General features: G+C 49.4%; 7 protein-coding genes; 4 read left to right on the top strand and 3 right to left on the bottom strand.

Moving 5' to 3' along the window:
* Positions 1-2,308: 2,308 nt before the first annotated feature.
* On the bottom strand, positions 2,309-5,511 carry FFUJ_12261 (probable protein MCD4, required for GPI anchor synthesis; the record flags this gene model as incomplete). XM_023581845.1 has 6 exons in its annotated part: positions 2,309-3,084; positions 3,135-3,243; positions 3,300-3,435; positions 3,485-3,672; positions 3,718-5,273; positions 5,331-5,511. The coding sequence occupies 6 exons, from the start codon at positions 5,509-5,511 to the stop codon at positions 2,309-2,311; spliced, it is 2,946 nt and encodes a 981-aa protein (XP_023434473.1).
* Positions 5,512-6,389: 878 nt separating this feature from the next.
* On the bottom strand, positions 6,390-7,898 carry FFUJ_12260 (uncharacterized protein; the record flags this gene model as incomplete). XM_023581844.1 has 3 exons in its annotated part: positions 6,390-6,607; positions 6,660-7,079; positions 7,133-7,898. The coding sequence occupies 3 exons, from the start codon at positions 7,896-7,898 to the stop codon at positions 6,390-6,392; spliced, it is 1,404 nt and encodes a 467-aa protein (XP_023434472.1).
* Positions 7,899-8,542: 644 nt separating this feature from the next.
* Positions 8,543-9,866, top strand: FFUJ_12259 (probable MSP1 AAA ATPase protein; the record flags this gene model as incomplete). XM_023581843.1 has 4 exons in its annotated part: positions 8,543-8,569; positions 8,635-8,905; positions 8,966-9,338; positions 9,386-9,866. The coding sequence occupies 4 exons, from the start codon at positions 8,543-8,545 to the stop codon at positions 9,864-9,866; spliced, it is 1,152 nt and encodes a 383-aa protein (XP_023434471.1).
* Positions 9,867-10,793: 927 nt separating this feature from the next.
* On the top strand, positions 10,794-12,182 carry FFUJ_12258 (probable cystathionine beta-lyase; the record flags this gene model as incomplete). XM_023581842.1 has 2 exons in its annotated part: positions 10,794-12,038; positions 12,087-12,182. The coding sequence occupies 2 exons, from the start codon at positions 10,794-10,796 to the stop codon at positions 12,180-12,182; spliced, it is 1,341 nt and encodes a 446-aa protein (XP_023434470.1).
* Positions 12,183-12,943: 761 nt separating this feature from the next.
* Positions 12,944-13,312, top strand: FFUJ_12257 (uncharacterized protein; the record flags this gene model as incomplete). Its single annotated transcript, XM_023581841.1, has 1 exon — positions 12,944-13,312. The coding sequence occupies one exon, from the start codon at positions 12,944-12,946 to the stop codon at positions 13,310-13,312; it is 369 nt and encodes a 122-aa protein (XP_023434469.1).
* Positions 13,313-14,126: 814 nt separating this feature from the next.
* On the bottom strand, positions 14,127-15,611 carry FFUJ_12256 (related to TMS1 protein; the record flags this gene model as incomplete). XM_023581840.1 has 2 exons in its annotated part: positions 14,127-15,503; positions 15,561-15,611. 2 exons carry the CDS (start codon positions 15,609-15,611, stop codon positions 14,127-14,129), a joined length of 1,428 nt encoding a protein of 475 aa, XP_023434468.1.
* Positions 15,612-16,420: 809 nt separating this feature from the next.
* Positions 16,421-18,294, top strand: FFUJ_12255 (MCH1-like monocarboxylate permease; the record flags this gene model as incomplete). XM_023581838.1 has 5 exons in its annotated part: positions 16,421-16,510; positions 16,570-16,933; positions 16,971-17,571; positions 17,624-17,757; positions 17,813-18,294. The coding sequence occupies 5 exons, from the start codon at positions 16,421-16,423 to the stop codon at positions 18,292-18,294; spliced, it is 1,671 nt and encodes a 556-aa protein (XP_023435160.1).
* Positions 18,295-18,585: the final 291 nt, after the last annotated feature.

Raw genomic sequence — 18,585 nt, 5'->3', positions numbered from 1 at the left:
CGTAGGTACCTCACTGTCCTGGACCAACCTCACTGGACCTAGCGGGTTTGGTTTGAGCGAACCACACCAAAACGGCAGGTCTGAAGATCTTCGATTGGATCTGGCGGGACTGAGCTGGGTGAAATGAATGAAATGAAACCCTCGGGTACAGACTCCTTGGCTGTAACCTCTACTGCAACCTCGAGCCTTGAAGTCGTTTCGATTTTGAACAACGAAAAGCGCATAGCAGGGGGTCGGCTTCTATGATACCGCCCAGCAACAGCAAGACTCCTAATTGTAAGCAACGGGTCGGTCGGTGGAATGCCCCCGCTGTAGTGGTAATAAGGGATTGCCTTAGAGGATACGGAGTTCAGTTATTAGGTAGGTAGTGGTTAGTGGTTAGCTTGACAGCTACCAACAATGGAATGGAACCGGCCGAGGTGCGCTTTAGCGGCGGGAGCAGGGATATCCATACGTAAATTAGAGATCTGCCCAGTCTTGAAAGTCGCGATGAACTAGTATACGGAGTAGTAATGTAGAGACGGGGAAGATGCTTTCCTAAGTAAAGGGGAGAACGAGAGGTTTAGAAGGATTAATACTGCAGAGAATGACAAAGCATCGACCAACTAACCAATAATCAAAACGTATTTGTCTCGGAGCATGTAAGAAAGGAAGCAAAGGACAAAATGGAAAGGAGAGGAATAGCGGGAGTGTCGGGGGTGCGCGGACCTCCAGATTCTCAACTGCACTGCGGTTCAAGGGTGGCCCTGTAATGTCGGAGATGGTGGACAACACCTCTCCACTATGGGCCCGTCCACCTTCCGGTGTAAAGAACTCGGCGCTCAGTTCAGTTGAAGAGGGTCCACAGCTGTATGGAACTTCCCAAACCGTGTCAGTTGCTAATTGATGCCGTATCAAGTGCAATCCCCGAGAGAGAGGGTAGAGTAATACATACCTACTAAGTTAGACACAACGATTTATGAATATCACAGTACAGAACAAGGCCGGGCAAGATTCAGAGACATCTTCACATCAACCAATATGAGGAATCCTGCTTGATAATATTCATGTGAAAGCCTAGTCAGTCGTCTCACATCCTTAGTATTTGACTGCCTTGTTAGATCCAGGAGAACATGGTTGGCAATAGAGATTACCAGTATCTAAGATTGAATCCTTCTCATCAAAACCCGGCCCCAATGATCCATCTAGAACTGCGGTGTGAGCGCGTGACCAGTCTCTCAGAGTGCATGCCTGCAGTCAGAATTCAGAGAGGTGCAGTCTGTCAACGTTTCACGCCTAAAAAGAGTTTGTGCATAAAATGAAGTCCCCACGAATTGATCGACAGTTGGACCGTTTGGATCATGATGAGACGGCGGGCTGTCTTGTCGACGTCGTCATGGCTGGCACTATGTGGTTCGTGGCATGTGAACGTCTTGAAGACTTATGGCGGCGGCCCAAGTTCCTAATTAAGTTTGGTCTGAACAGTTGAAGCAAGTTCACTAGTCGAAACAGAACAAGTCGTGGCAAAACCTGGGGAAGCAACTTTTGGTGAGATTCTTGTTCGAGCTGAGTTTCCACGCCAAAGTTCAGTGCCTGACGTAAAGTTCGAGGCTGGATAAAGATCTATGCATGCTCTATGTGCCCACCATTCAAGGCACTACTAGGTATACATGTATCTACTAATCGCTCCTCGTTCTCAAAGTCCCATTGTTTCACTTAAGCTTTTCACATGAAAATGGTAACTTACTGGTACGTACAGTACGCCCACATGGTGAGGCCCCCGCAAAATCCGACCCACACCTCCGGGCTTCCGAATCGGTCCCCAGATTCTTCTCAGCCGGCCCTTGCAACACCGTTAATTCGTTGTGATCGTGATGGATGCGCAGCTAAACAGAATACATGTTGCCAAGAATCCTTAGACGCAACCTTTCCATGAACCTGTCACCCTGGAATCCGGCCATCTTCCGGTAGGCTTTCCCTTCAGCCCTATACAGCTCGAGGCTGTGCCCCTGTAGGATGTCACATGTGTTCATACTCGTATGTATTCTATTCAACCCTGATGTCACTTCGCCAATGCCAATGAAAAGTTAGATATTCTAGGAGAGGAAAGAAAACTCAGGACCTCGATCCTGAATGACAAAAAGACTTAGGTAGTATAGCCTAAACTTAGGGGACTCTCAACTAAGTTTATTTTAGCACCCTCTACTAAAGTCTTATGTTTCCTTGCTCCCTGAGGATATTGTTGGTGACTTTACTATGTAAATTGCCAAGAGATCATCATTGTACATTGAACGAATTTTCCTTTGCAGGAAACATTTACTACCCATGGCTACCGTGCAAATGTCTTTGACGTAACCTTGCCTTTTGTCTCAGGCTTGACGCCATTGGCGGCAGCCGGTTGTTCATGTTCGACTTGAATGCCAGCGATGAATGCCGCACTCACCAGCTCGAGTGCCGCGACAAACACACACAAGAAACTGGCGATTGCAAAATGTGTGATCGTTGAACCAATTTCCAGCCATGAGCCCTCATCTTTGACAACCCAGAAAAAGTAGAGTGTCAAAACATCGCTGACTGTGAGGACGACCATGAAGAGCGCAGATGGTGCAACACCTAATCTCTTGTTCAGAACTCCCAAGTTCGCTGATATCAGGAAAAATGGAATAATGATCTTGAGAATCAGCAAAGCACCCTGCGAGAAAGGATCAAACACTGGGATGAGCCTCGATACACTTTCCAAGCTAAACGATGAGATGGAAGCGATATTGCCGGTACTGAAGAAGGCTGACTGTAGTAGAACCATGAAGAACAGTGCTATCCGAGCATCTGAGAGGGTCAATGGCCGGAATGTACCCAATTCGTGTTTCTGCTGCTCAGCGACAGCTGCCTCGTTCTGAGCCTTGCCCTTTGAGAATGCATGTACCGCGTACTCGAGGCGCACCCAAGCCAATAGAGTGACGCTGAAGGCCACATAGAATAGGCCTTCGTATGAAATTGTCAAGATGATGAACGTAGGTGCGCAGGTTAGGAAGATGATTGCAAGGCGATGCATGTAGTGGCTGTTAGGCTGTAGCCGATATGCCAAGGGCATGAGGAGCGACACGACTGATAAATGTTAGTTACATACGACCATGTATCAAATCTGATTGACTCACCCAAGACGACCCAACCGACTACTTGGTTGCCCCTTGGGAGACCGAGCTTGGCTTGCAGTGAAGTGGCACTGGAGTGTGTGACGAGTATTGCAAGTACGATAAGGCCAATCTGAAAACTGTATGAGCGGTGCAATTCTGATATGCTCTATCATAAGTCAAACTTACTTGAGTACCAAGGAGTGTTCGACTTGTATGGAGACGCTTTGATTTGCTTTTGAAAGCGGTGAAATCCGAGAGAATAAAATCTTCGAGAACCAAGTATGCGAGACCGATGACAGTCATCAATCCACCGCCAATCAAACTTTCTAATTAGTGTCTGTAACAATTCCTGGATTGAAGATAAAGCTTACATTAGGGATACATTTTCGACCTTCATCGCGGGTAGAAGGGTGAAAGTACTCATAGCCAAGCAAGAAAAGAACCACAAGAGGGTCAGGAATCCATGGGACTTCAAGAATGAGACACCCAGCGTCATTGGCCAGAAAGCACCCAAGACAAAAAGCCCAGTCAGGACCTCACGATGAATGTATCCAATGGCCTAGGACTAGTAAGCAAAAGGCCGAGTGACATGAAGAGAGCTTACCAGAGATTGAATGATACCAAAATAGAGGACAACATTGAAAATCAGCGCTGCAACCGCACCACCAGACTTGACATTACCAAACAGATTCTTGAAACCTTTGGTAACGCTGGCTCTTCTAGCATACACCTCTTCCCAAAACAAAACAGGGAAAAATGCATACAGATAGTACGCAGGTGGGGATTCAGAGACGACGAAGGATGAGTAAAGAGCGACAAGTACTGAGGAAAAAAACGCCGATCCAAGCAATGTGCGTTGAGGGGGAATGCTCTCCTGAACCACATATAAGGAAAGGACGGTGGTGGTCGCATAGGTCATCCATCCTAAATAGCCAACGGTGATCAAAGCACGTAGGAACAACCAGTCATAAGTCTGCAGGTAGCGAAGTCCCTGAAGCCCAATTTCCATCAGAGCGTCTGATTCTTCAATAGCCTCCTCGAATTGACCAGCGTCAACCAAAGAGCGAATGTGAGCAATGCGCTGCTCAGGGCCAAGGTTCTCATTGCTCAGAGGTCCGTAAGCCTGGTAGCGGAGCTCCACGTTTCTCTTGCTCTCTTCCTTTATACGGTATTGCTCAAGAATTACCTGAGCATTGACCAGGGAAGCTTGTGCCTTTTCTTTTATGTTCGCAGATAGGAAGTTCAAAGGAAGTTGCCCCACGCCGTTCGCTGGAAACTCAGCGCCGATAAGATACGACATCAACGTTGCGACATCAGCCTGAGCAACATCATGTCTTCGAACATGGTCCAGATTCCAGTCTGAAGAGTACTCATCATGGCCAGGGGCAGTATTGTCCGGATGCAACTCGGGAGTGGCAACTCCAGAACCCCATGATATGAGAGGAGTTCTGGTATTATTAGGGTGTCCATCGCCATGACTACCCCAGTCTGTCATGCCGTGGTCGGCTGTAAAGACGAACGCAGTCCGGTCATCGGCATAAAAGCCTTCGATGAGCTCTACCATCTCCTTCACACCTTGATCAACTACTTTTATATTGTGCAGGTACTCTTTGGAGTAAGGCCGGTAAGAGTGTCCAGTAGTATCCAGGCCGAGCAGATGGAGGAAGAAAACCACCTTGTCCTCGCGAAGAGCGGTATTGAGGGTCTCGTTCGTCGCTGCTGCGGCGAAGAAGTCCTTGACATGGTCGAACACCCAGTAATCAAGCTCCGTAGCATCTTTGGAGAAATCCTCAAGCTCAGCTCCATATGCAAATGCATCCACCCTTCCTGGGACAGCGCCATGTTGGAACATTGGCAGAATATCGGGACTTCCCCAACTCCAGGTATGTCGACTGCGATTGAAAACACTATCGAAATTAACCGGGTTCATTTTCCATCCTGTCGCAACGGCAGATACATCCTCGTACAAGCCGGCAATGAGGGCCACGTGGCCGGGTCGGGATTCCGTTGGCACACGAGTATGCGATACGCCAAAAGTACCATGCTCAAGCACTCGGGAGCGAAGGTAAGGAGCTAGCGGACGAGGGACGAGGTCTTCATCGGATTCGGGGTATGGTTCGGGGTGGGCTTGAAATGCTTTGTCGGCTCGCAAACCGTCGCCTAAACGTACAGCAACTTAGTCGCACTGGCCAAATCACGCGTTCTGATCCAACTTACCAACAAATAGTACAAGGCGATCTGCAGGAGTCTTTGGAGATTCATCCGTGCGCTCAACATTGAACAATCGCATGCCTGAGACAATCGGGCTGACAAAGTAAATGTCGAAGATCGAAAAGATATAGACCAAATGGAAAGCGACCGCAATGGCCATGAAGCCAATGCGGCTGAAACCAGCCATGGCGACGTAACTGATATGCTCCGGTGCGTAGTTGCAAGTATAGACAGTTCGAATGATCGACGATGGGTTGTTCGGTGTAAGTCAGGGGGTGGAAGACGATGCTATATCAAAATCTAATGGTACCACATAAGTTGAAAGTGCCTTGAATGAGAAGACAAGAAAAATAGAAGCAACAAATATCAAGAGAAACCAGAGGCATTGAGCAAATCCTCCTTGATCTCGTCAAACAAAGAAGTAATAAGAGACAGTCTCCATTGAGTTGAGTTGCAGGTGGAGGTCAAGACCAGATATAAAACCGTGGCAAGAATTGGAATGACGCTGACGAGGGACGCGTCTATCCGACAAATTAGTGCAGGACCCCATCTGCAGGGGAAATACGCTAGTGGCCCTGCGCTACAACCCCGCTGGCTTGGGCCTGGATGGTCCTTCAGCTTTTACACGTGGTTTGCTGCATGAAAGTCTCATTGGATCCAAGCCTCCCATCCCGTCGATGTAAAATCGAGCCCGGGGCTGGTATCAAATCAGATCAGCCAGAGGGCGGGAAACCCAAAAGATTAATAGGCACAAGCGATCGTGAGAGAAATGGTCCTGGAAATGTCAGCCATTCTATGATCACTAGTCCATGGCCTACCTCACGCACCTTGACGGATATTGGAAGTTTGCAACCTTGATAAACGAACGGTGTCGAGAAACTGTTTACCAACAAGGTTCTCATTGACGCCCATATGGTATCTAAGGTAACCGGACCCTCTATCTAGAATCGTTACTAATCTATCTTCATCGAGTGCTTGCTCGTACACACATAACGCAGGAATAAGTCTTGGGTATCACTAACAACAGGCACATCCTACCGCAACAACGAAAACTAACATATTCTACTATCTGGACAGGTCCTCTGCCAAAGATTTGCTGACCCTCAAGTAGAACTTGGGCGCTTGAGACCTGGGGAAGACAATTTCCTCTGTGAGATAGTCTGGAAGCATTTCCATCAGCTCCATGTCACGTCCAGCGTCTAGCTGTGGTTGATATGTGAATTGCACATCCTCGATGTTGTCTGAAGTATCGTCGTTGTCAACTGTGAGTTTGAAATGAAGGGCTGGCTGCAGTCAGTATACATATGGAGTGAGACCATCGACCATTAAACTTACTCCCATTGCGCCCAGTCTGTATGCAATCGAAAGTGTCTCCGATTTCTTCTTGCTTTACACCACGCATGATCAAACCTGTCATATCTGCGTATAGGTTTTCCTTCGCTTGCGCAATGGCTTGTGCAGCGTGTGCAGCCTCTGCCTGTGCTGTGCGATTGGCTGGCCCCGAGGCTTTGATAGCGCTTCCTGGAACTCTGGTGTTGGCATTTCCCGATCTCACAGCGGCCAATTTATTTGAAAGAGTTTTGATTTCTGCCTCGGCTTCGGATAAAGAACTGTTCAGGGTCTCAATGTTGCCCTCCAGATTCTCGGCCTTGACCTCGCTAGCTTCCAGTTGCTTTCGAAGCTCTTCACCCTCCTTCGCCAGGGCAGTCTGTGCAGCAAGCTCGACCTTAAGCTCAGATATAAGCTGCGTAGCGGCTGTGGAAGTCAGTACAATGTGCGGCGCAGAGGAGTTCTTGGATGAGACTTACCCGCGGTTCGCTCTTCAGCTTGTTTCTTAAGTCGATCGAAATTCCGCTCGGCTTCTCGAACGCCAACCTCACGAAGATCCCGATGGCGCATCTCGAGAGCCTCGTACTTCTTGGTGAGTTCCCCCAGCCTCCTCCGTAATGCGGCGTCACTGGTACCATAGCTAGACCATGACTCCAAGGGCTCAGCCGTTCCTGTAATAGAGTTGCGATCCTCGTCTTCTTCCGGTACGGCGTCAAGTTCCATAACGTCTTCTGCTTGTGTCTCCGGAATCTCTTCAATGGGTGTGGTTGGTTGTCGCGGGGGTCGACCACGTCGCTTAACAGCACTTTCAGGAGCAAGTATTGAGGGCTCGCCGTTCAGTTTCTTTGGGTGCCCGCGCAACCCCCTTTTCGTCTCAGTCGCAGGAATACTTGGAGGAACTCCAATATCTTCAAATGTGACCGTTTCATCTGGGGCGAGTTGTTTGGTCTTGCGGCCTCTTTTCGTGGCACCATCGCTGATTTTGCTTGTGGCAGCGGGTTGCGCAATTACTTCAGGTACATAGGCGAGCTTATCGGCGCTGTTTCGACGCGTCGTTCGAGGTGCTGTTTTGATTACCTTGCTGGCCGTTCCTGGTGGTCGACCGCGGGGCTTCTTTGTTGTACTCATGGTGCGCACAACTGCTTGAAGCTCAGATTGATCAAACATGTCTAGATCGGGTTCTGAATCTGAAGCCACGAGTCCAGCAAGGCCTGTTGCAGGCTTTGCGCGCGCGCGTGGTGGCATGGTTACTTGTGTCGGTGATCGCGGATAAATGTGTCGCACAAGCACGCGCAAGAGAAGCAGTTGCAAAATAAAAATACCCGAGGAATAGGGACAGCTGAAGGGTTAAAATCGAAGAATGCGCGACTACAATGGCATGGATATCAATGACAATTATTGCGAGTGATGGGCGGGGATAGTAATGCCGGAGGGGACAAATCCAGATCAATGCTGAATGTTTGGATCTCATTGGGGTACCATCCATGTAAACAAATGGGCTTAGAGACATCCATGGATCTATGGTCCGTGCTTTCACTGGCGCTAGCCGCCACTTACCGCTAACAACGGGATGTCGGGCGGGCATGTGCCAGCGCATTAGGTTCCTGCCGAAACGCGCATATTGATTGATCTTCCATTTTAACTATTCTTCAAACACCGAATTTCAGCCTTCGACCTTTAGACCTCTCAACGCCTTTCCAGGTGACGCCGGCAAAGGCGATTTTTTTGTTGAACTGGAGCATCTACCCCCAATTGCGACTTGATTATCGCGTGGCAGCCATCGCCCTCTTGCCACCTGCTCTCCTGGTCATCTCATGCCATCCGAGTCAGCCCCTTGGCTGCGCTGGGTCTTCGGCATGGGGGAACGACGTAAGCTTGGCGATGTCGCCATGGACATATTGCTCTTTGCGGGCATGGTAAGTGCAATATTTCTAAATTCGCTGTTGAATGCGAGGGCATCGTGCTCACAGAAGTCTGTTAGATGACGGCTGGCCTCTATGTGGCTCGAAATTTCCTCAACCCTATCCTGAGCAACATTGCCGACCCTGATAAAGAAAAACACGAACAAGCCAGACGTCAAGCTAAAGCGCATCTTGAGCGGCTAAATCGACACAAGAAAGACGGACTGGATTATGGAGATGACAGCGATTCGAGAACGGGGCCACGACCGGAGGACCTGGTCTTGAATGAATACGAGAACCTGGTTGCACTTGAAATGGTCCCTCCTGAGGACATCTCTGTTGGGTTTGACGGTGAGTGAGCTTGCAGGTTGAGGCCTTATACCTTTCCCCGTAATTCGCTAACAATCGCAGACATCGGCGGTCTGGATACGATTATCGAAGAACTGAAAGAGTCGATCATATACCCTTTGACGATGCCTCACCTTTACTCTCACGCCGCACCTCTACTCTCTGCTCCCTCTGGTGTTCTTCTATACGGTCCTCCGGGTTGTGGAAAGACAATGCTCGCTAAGGCTGTTGCTCATGAGAGTGGTGCTTCTTTCATCAACTTGCATATCTCGACTTTAACAGAGAAATGGTATGGAGACTCGAACAAGATTGTCCGCGCCGTTTTCTCCTTGGCCCGAAAGATGCAGCCTGCTATCATTTTTATTGACGAAATCGACGCTGTCCTCGGTACTCGTAGAAGTGGTGAACATGAGGCCAGTGGCATGGTCAAGGCCGAGTAATTACAACAATCACATTTAACTAATTGACACTAACAAAACTTAGGTTCATGACTCTGTGGGATGGTTTGACATCCTCGAATTCTTCAGGGATGCCTGCTCGAATCATGGTCCTTGGTGCGACCAACCGTATCAATGATATTGACGAGGCCATCCTTCGTCGTATGCCAAAGAAGTTTCCTGTCACGCTACCAGGAACAGAGCAGCGACGTCGAATTTTACAGCTCATATTGCAAGATACCAAGATGGATCCTGAGCATTTCAACCTCGATTACGTTGCAAGAATTACTGCTGGGCTCTCTGGTAGTGACATCAAGGAGGCCTGCCGAGATGCAGCAATGGTGCCCGTACGAGAATACATGCGGCAGCATCGTGAGAGTGGGCACGCGATGTCGTCCGTGGATCCCAGGCAATTCCGTGGCATTAGATCAGATGATTTCCTCGGCCGCGAAGGAGGACAGATCAAATTGCAACCAAAGCGACGGTCGAGCGGTGTTGAGGAACTGATTGCGGAGGAACAGGACTAGCATGATGATTACCTAGCAAACGATTCAGGCTAGCAACAGCCGATAATGTTGAATAGAAACACTCAACCCTGGCTATCACCTCACCAGTCATTGTCCAATCAGCAGCATCACGAAGTCTGCTTCAGGCTTGCAATCGACTATACCATACCGCTCGCACTGTCCTCCTTTCCCCCACAAACTGAAAATATCCGCCAGGACTGAAGATACGATCACGGTGCTCAAGTCGGGGCTCGGTTCCGTCCTCCGGGGTTCCCGTACAGTGCGTTTCACTAATTAGGAACGCACAGCACGCAATGGGCCATGATAGTGTCTGATCACGTCATTTGCGATACCCCACTATAGGTTTCTGGGGTCCGATAGCAATATACCTTGTCCTGAGTACCAGCAGCCGGCATTCGGCAGGTATCTCAGCATCAATCGCCCTCCGTTGATCGGTCGGATGACCCAGAAGAATAGCGGTGGGCGGGACCCAAACCGTCACAGTGGATTCAAGCAGAACTATAGGGCCCTAGGGCCTCCTGAAAGATGGTGCAAGATCCCCTGTAATTGGCGCCGTAGTTGCCCTTGTACAGAGCGCAGCACTCACATTACATAGTTCATCCAGTGCAGATAATGAGTTTTGAGTTTGTAGACCATCTTCTCCAGCCCAGACCGCCGACAGCGGGAATGACTCCCCGACTCCCGAGCGACCCTTCTCTTCCAAGCTCTGACTCGGCAAGTCTTGACCTCTCCCCTCCAGAAGCTCTTCAATCCCTCTCGCTTCAATCATTCTTCAATTGTATTTGAGTTTCGCTCTTGTCGCATAATTTCCGTTGCGATTTCTCTCTAGCGCCCGCCCCTCCTCCGACGTACCTAGAACCATTCTCCCCGTCATCACCTTCATTCAGCTCGACTTCGACACATACGCTGCGACTAAATTTATCGAGAATGTCTGCCCCTTCGCCCACTGACTCTGGCAAGTCAGCCAACCCTCTTAAGCGAATTGACAATGAGGGACATGATCTCCCTCCATCTCCCGCTCCGTCAAGCCCTCGCAATGGTCGCAAACGCTATGCCCTCGCCACAGAACTTGTATACACAGATAGCAAGGACCAATATGGAGCCTCCAGCGTTCCCATCTATCAGTCTGCCACTTTCAAGCAGACATCAGCCAGCGGTGGCCAGCAAGAATATGACTACACCCGCTCTGGAAACCCCACCAGAACCCATCTCGAGCGACACCTCGCAAAGATTATGAACGCTCAGCGAGCGCTGGCTATCAGCTCGGGAATGGGTGCTCTCGATGTCATTACTCGTCTACTCCGACCTGGCGATGAGGTTATCACTGGCGATGATCTCTACGGTGGCAGCCACCGTCTGCTTACTTACCTAGCTGCCAACCAAGGCATCATTGTTCACCATGTCGACACAACAACCGTTGATAGCGTGCGGGCACGCCTCTCGGAGAAGACCGCCATGGTTTTGCTAGAGACTCCCACCAATCCTTTGATCAAGGTTGTGGATATTCCATCTATCGCTCGCTTGGCACATGAAGTCAATCCCAAGGCGCTCGTTGTTGTTGATAACACCATGCTTTCTCCCATGCTGTTCAACCCTCTTGATGTGGGTTGCGATATTGTGTACGAGTCTGGAACCAAGTACCTGTCTGGTCACCACGACATTATGGCTGGTGTTATTGCCATGAACGACACTCAGATCGGAGACAAGCTATTCTTTGTTATTAACTCCACGGGCTGTGGTCTATCACCAAATGACTCTTTCCTGCTCATGCGAGGTGTCAAAACCTTGGCTATTCGAATGGAGAAACAGCAAGCCAACGCTCAAGCCATTGCAGAGTTTCTCGAGTCCCGTGGCTTCCGTGTTCGATACCCTGGACTCAAATCCCACCCTCAATACGATCTGCATTGGTCTATGGCTCGCGGTGCTGGCGCGGTGCTCTCGTTTGAGACTGGTGATCCGGCCGTTTCTGAGCGTATTGTTGAGGCTGCCCGCCTCTGGGCCATCAGCGTCAGTTTCGGCTGTGTCAACAGTTTGATCAGCATGCCCTGCCAGATGAGCCATGCCAGCATCGACGCCAAGACTCGAGCGGAACGACAAATGCCTGAAGATATTATCAGACTGTGCGTTGGTATCGAGGACCCGAATGATCTGATTGAGGATCTCTCTCGCGCTGTAAGTAACGATCATTGCCATATTGGGCAAAGCTAACAGACTATACAGCTGGTTCAGGCTGGTGCTGTGACCGTGACTTTGGATGGTTTCCACGCTGCTGGTGCAGCCAAGGAACTCGGAGAAACGCCCCTTGTCATTCAATGAGCTACGAAAGCATCGCAAAAGAAGGGCCGCGAAAGAACAGGCAAGGCCAATGCAATTGAGCCTCAAGGAACATTTTGATTTTTTGCAAGCGAAGTCGATAGTCTGTTGATTACCATTTCTCTACCGGACTTGTCATGGTTCTCGGCCATTGACGGGGTGGTGGCAAAGGGAAGTTCACCGCCGTATACCGCCTCACCGGCATTCATATCAATAAAAAGTAAAGGAAAAGAAGGCCTGTATTATCATCTCGAGCTGGCGTTGGAAGGGATGAACAATGGAGTTAGATTTATTTGTTTTGGGAACCTGCAATAGGTTTGAGACAGATCCAGAAATACGAAAGATTCATGATCCAAACATACCGGTCTGTTGTATCAGAATCTCGTTGATGCTCAAGCGTTCTCGACTTGTCTCGTTGATCCAGGACGCGAGCATATGGCTGCCTCTTTTGTCTTTCTCTCCAGGCTTTGGATGATTGTCCTCGGTCGATATGACTAGTCTATCTCTTTTAAGTGCGCTGGTATACACGGTCAGTGCAAGTCTTGGAACGTGAAGAAAAGGACCCGACCTTGTCGCTTCTCTCCCACTTATCTCGACTTTATGTGGCATCGAGTTCCTCCTATTGCTGTTGCTAGTGGTGAGTTTTAGTTTTGGCCAAGGGTATTGCTAGTTCAGGGGTCCGACACAAAGTCGTCCCCCAGATTCTCGGGCATACACTCAGGTGTATATTATACTTCGACAAGCGATATCCCCACGGGCTGGTCATGCTGAGCTTCGATCTCAGCTACTTCCAGCACGTCCTTACCACCAGCCTCTCAGTTCATCACCGTCATCATGATAGTCTCGGCATCGATATCTCATCAAGCCGCCCGCATTTGGTTCGCGAAGCTACGCGAGACCTCAGACCTGAAGATCGCGCTTATGCTGCTTGGGGTATGACGGCGCATCCTCAGGAGAAGGATATTCCATCACATCTCATATTCGACGCGCATCACGCACCTCGTCACGGGCCTGGTCACGTTGGTGTAACGAAATGTACCCCGGGGAATTCAGAACCAAAGCCGTATAGACATAGGGGTGGTACAGGCGACAGCGGTCGCACGGAGTACTTGCCGGTCAGAGTCGGGAGTTGATAATGGCCTTGGTGTAATTTCTGAGGGTGAATGAGAAAAGAGTGAAGAGTGAAGAGATATCAAAACACTTTCAACCGCACCAACTAGGATCGAAATGCCTGTTAAGCTAGCAATGTAACACCAAACATCATTTTCCAGCAGGACAATATATATAGCCTTAAAAAAGAGGTCCAGAACTCCCCGTCTCATACTCCCAATCTCGCGATAGCCTCATCATAGCACTGTGAGGTATGCTACATAATAGAGTATTGCTCTGACTATCCCCTGGCGCCTCTTCTGGTGCAGCACAACACCAAAATCGCCTCGATAGCCATACAGGCCAAACTTCTAAATATTCTTTATCATTGATCTAGACTCATCCACGTGCCGGGGCACGCTTAATCCTGCTCGTCAAACTCTCCTGCCCCCTTGTCCAGTGTTACACGACTCTGGAGGTGAATGTAATCAGATGAAGTAACAGCCCTTTTGATATCTAATCTCCGTAGTTCACTCCTGATTTGAGTCAGGTCCTGTTTCCTTGTCTACTATGTCTCATTGCATCCGTCACTTGCAGGTTGGTCCCCGAGACATGCATTGAGATGTCTAGGGTCCGTTCCTACGTGGCTCACCGGTGAAGGAATACGTGCATTTTGACCATCAGCTGAGTAGGCACCATGCGGAGTGTTATGCTCCGAAACATGCTCATGACTCATATTGAACCCTGGGTACAATGATTCTTTATTCATATAAGAAACAACAAACTTAAACACAGTCTGCCAAGCTAAATATATACAAGCGCGCTCGCCTCAAAACTCCGCCAAATGCATATCACAGCTCAAGAAAAGTCAAAACGGTCGGGAAGGACAACAGGCGCCACCAAAGTCCACGTATACATGCCGTAACAAACCCAGGCACTAACAATCTTGACCCAGCTCGCAGCGTAGGTACGGCCAACGGTCGCAAAGTCACCATCCTTGGTAGATTCGTCAAAGTTCATGGTGAGTAGAGTAGCCACCCAGGCAGTGGCCAAGAAGAAGATGATGTGGAACACTGAGTAACTGTACTGGGTCCTGTTTCGCTCGTCATCTCCTGCAGGGGCGTCCCCAGCATCACTTTCGTCATCGGATAGCAGGGCGTCAGCTGGGAGGCTGCCTTCTTCGACAGCTCGACGCAAAGCCTCAGCTCGCATTTCCCGACGAGCACTGGGCTGTTGGGTCACAAGTCCGTGCTCATCGTCGTCGGGCAACTGTATTCCATTCGAGTTGCCAAGTCCGAGACTCTGGGTTGCGGCTCGTGTGGTAGTGTAAGCAATAGTGAGTAGAGTGACAATTGCACCAATAACGATAGAGGTTGCTCGTGTTCCCTGTCCCTGAATAAGAGGGTTGCACTCGTTGTTCGGCTCCATTGACACAGCTGACATAGTCAAGTATGTGCAGTAGACGGCAACCATAGCAGCTTGAGCAAGTCCCGCCTTGGGATTGAACTCTTGAACAGTAGGGTTGACGGAAATGACCGAGATTCCGAGCCATAGAATCAGATTGATGGTGATCACAGCCTGGTTCATAGAGCATGAACCGCGAGCAAAGAATATGTACTGCACAATAGTCATGGCAAGCGATCCGATATACATGCCGAGAGTAGAGCCAATCAGAACGAATCGCCAAACTCTTGAGTCAGTATCCTCGATCTGAGCCAAGCAATACTCAGCCCAGTTGTGAGCTAGGTCAACAAGCAAGATGAGTCCGAGTAAAAGGAACAGCATGGCTGCGGCGAAAGCAATGTAGTTGCCCCAAAACAAGAAGAAGCTGTCAGGAATCAAAAAGGATAGGACAACAAAGGCGAGCCATGCGATAACCTTGGGGCCCCAGTAGCCGTTCTGAATAGCAGCACGGGGGTTTTTCGAAGTTGCGACACCAAATAGTAAACCAGCAAGGATGAGATGGAAGAGACCAAGCGCAAAATTAATTCGGTGAACCGCGAACCAGCCATGGCATTCACCAGTCGGACAATTAATCGTAACGTAGTCGAGGGTAAGTTTCTGGAGTTTCTTGATGGCCCAAGGCGTGAGCATTATCCATGCGATGATCGAGTTGACGAGGAGGAGGAGCGCGTATGCGATACGGGTTGCGATACTATTGCCGCATTTGCCGCAGGCGCTACAGACCATGGAGCAGGTCGCAGCGCCGCAACAGCTGGCAGCAAAGGAAGCAATCTGATGAAATTATTAGCGATCGCAGGAGAGGATGATTGGAAAGGATGGGTAACATACGGTACCAATGCTGGGTACCGCCAGAAGCGGCAAAGACAAGAGGGCACCCATTGCGACGGCGCGCGACGAGGTTGTGGACGTCTAGTTGAAGTCGGGATTGGTGAATTTTTGGTACACAAAGGTTTCGTGAGAGATGAAGCAAAGCAAAGAGACCAGAACCGGTGGCGTGAATCACCTTTTAAGAACGGTGCCTGATCTGTCTAGGTAGAGCCTCTAGAGGATGTTGGAGATGGCAGGATACATGAGGCTACAATCAAAGAGTGTCCACGTGAGATTACGTCGTCAGGGAAAGCCGAAGAACGGAGGGGGGTAGGTACTCCGAGTATGTGGCTTGGCATTCGAGAATGTGGCTGTCCCCGGCATCCGGCCCCAGTATCATGCATAGCCTTCCTAGGTATGTACACACAAGGGCTAGTCTCGGGATCTTCTCCGCGCTCAGTTGTACAGTTCGTCCCTGACTCCCTGTTATCATTGATCAATTACTAAATCAATCAACTTCCCTCCACTCCCGTCCCGACTACGTGAGCGAGCCACGAGATGCTCCATAGTATTCGTCTCCCCTAACTAACCCATTTGTTCCTGACCTTATCAATATCCGAAATATTCCTTTATACCTTACTTACATTAGCCACGTGCGCTACGTTGGGTACTCTTCTTACATCAGGAGTTTCCTATCTCTCTCTTTCTGTCCTCCCCATTATCGTCCAGCAAATTGGGTCAGCATCATCCTCGCTGGCCAAATGTTAACTTTTACTTCATAGAAGCGCGTCCCCTCGTCTTCAAACTACCTACCTTAGATCATATTCAGTCACTCGACTATCATTTACTTAGCCTTATTCATTTTGTTTTTTGTCGTCAAGATGCATCAAGACCAGCAACAAAGCCTCTTTCAGGCCCGTATTATTGCCAGCGTCGCAGCTACTATTTTATCCCTGGCTTGTGGTACCAATGTTGGTCTTCTTTCAGCAGCTGTATCATTGTTGAGTAAGGTATCTAACGGCAACTATAGTATGTCTACTCAGCTTGGGCTCCGCAATTTGCGGAACGACTCAAGTTGTCGTCTACAGAGAGTAACCTGATCGGCCTGGCTGGCAACCTGGGAATGTACACCTTGGGAATGCCCATCGGTATATTCGTTGACCATCGTGGTCCTCGGCCTGCTGTCCTTGGTGGAGCTATATTTATGCTCTTTGGCTACTTTCCTCTGCATCAAGCCTACCATCGTGGATCAGGATCAGTCATGTTGATGTGTCTCTTCTCTTATATGACCGGCTTAGGTGGTTGTATGGCATTCGCTGCTGCTGTCAAGACGTCTGCTCTCAACTGGCCCAACCATCGGGGAACCGCCACAGCCTTTCCTCTGGCTGCCTTTGGTCTAAGCGCCTTTTTTTTTCTCCTTCATAGGCGCAGTCTTCTTCCCTGGAGACCCCAGTGCTTTCCTTGAGCTTCTTGCTTGGGGCACATTTGGCCTTACTTTTGGCAGCTTCTTCTTCCTCAAGGTCCATCACGAACAAGCTGAGTATGAGGCTGTACCTGCTTCGGACGAAACCCCCAGTATTCCATCTACCGACCCCCAACAACTCCGACCAGGCTCCTCCGATGAACCAAAGCCCTACCGCTCGTCTCGAGCAGAGGACGAACCCGGTATGTTGACTAATTCCAGTAGTAATAGCACCAGCACCAGCACAATTAGGAGCTCCCACGCACCCGCTGTAGCATCCTCATCAACCGCCCCCGCCAACACCCCAGATCCGACGGGCTCTCCTGGAATATCATTTGCGCCTGAATTTGGCCTTGTGGTCGCCCCCGAGAATCCCGAAGACCTCGAGGTCGGCGAGACGTCCCCCTTGATATCTCGAGCCGGACATCCCCCTCTTGGAAACAGTGATATTAATAGCGGTGGATCTCATCATGTAGACATTCGGGGTCTTGCTCTCGTGCGCAGTGTCAGTTTTTGGCACCTTTTCGTCATCATGGCTATTTTGGCTGGTGTTGGTCTCATGACCATCAAGTATGATTAGCTCCCATCGCTTTTCGGATTGCTCAGCTGACCATGTCTCAAGCAACATCGGCAACGACGCCAAGGCTCTTTGGAAACACTACGACAAAAATGTTACTGACGAATTTCTCGTTCATCGACAACAAATGCATGTATCGACTCTCTCTATTTGCAGTTTCTTGGGTAGACTATTGAGTGGTGAGTCGCATGACAACCCTGGGCTTGTTTCCCTAGTTCTAACCATAGGCTTTAGGCGTGGGTTCTGACTTTTTGGTGAACAAGCTTCACGCCAGCAGGCTCTGGTGTCTTGTCGTCGCTTGCGCAGTCTTCATCTTCGCTCAAGTGTGCGCATTGAATATTGAGATCCCACAACTCCTCGGGCTGGTCTCGGGCCCATCAGGACTCGCCTATGGATTCCTATTTGGCGTTTCCCCTTCTCTCGTCGCCGAAATGTTTGGTGTCCGAGGATTAAGCCAGAACTGGGGCTTCTTGACCATGGCTCCTGTTATTTCGTCCAACATTTTTAATATCTTTTATGGAAAAATCTATGACCAGCATAGTGTTGTTGGACCAGACGGTGAGCGTTTCTGCTCAGTTGGACTCGAATGCTATCGCTCTGCTTACTGGGTTACCCTCATCTCCTGCTGCGCGGGAACGGGTATCACTCTTTGGGCGATTCGTCACCGGCATAACAAATATCTAAGAGCAATGGACAAAGGTGATGAAGAGGATTAGGAGTGCTCAACTGTGGCATGCGTCGAAGTTTGTGACTTTTGCCTCATCCCGGTGGCATTCCACTAGATCGTACTTGGAGCTTCAACGGCGTTTATGAAGGATTACTCTCCTGAGCTTGGGTTTGCAGTTGGGACGTTAGACGAGAAGATAGACTGGCGTTTCAATTTCACAATTAGGCAATAACTTGAACGTTATCATGGAGAAAGTCTCTTTGCAGATTTATATTAAATCAAAGTTGACTGTTTCATGATTGATGATGCCTTGTTCACATATCCAAGGTCTTATTTCACA

Source organism: Fusarium fujikuroi, chromosome FFUJ_chr08 (genome assembly GCF_900079805.1).
Source record: "Fusarium fujikuroi IMI 58289 draft genome, chromosome FFUJ_chr08".
NCBI lineage: Eukaryota > Fungi > Ascomycota > Sordariomycetes > Hypocreales > Nectriaceae > Fusarium > Fusarium fujikuroi.
Note: the sequence above shows the minus strand (reverse complement) of the source record. Positions and strands in the feature narration are given on the sequence as shown.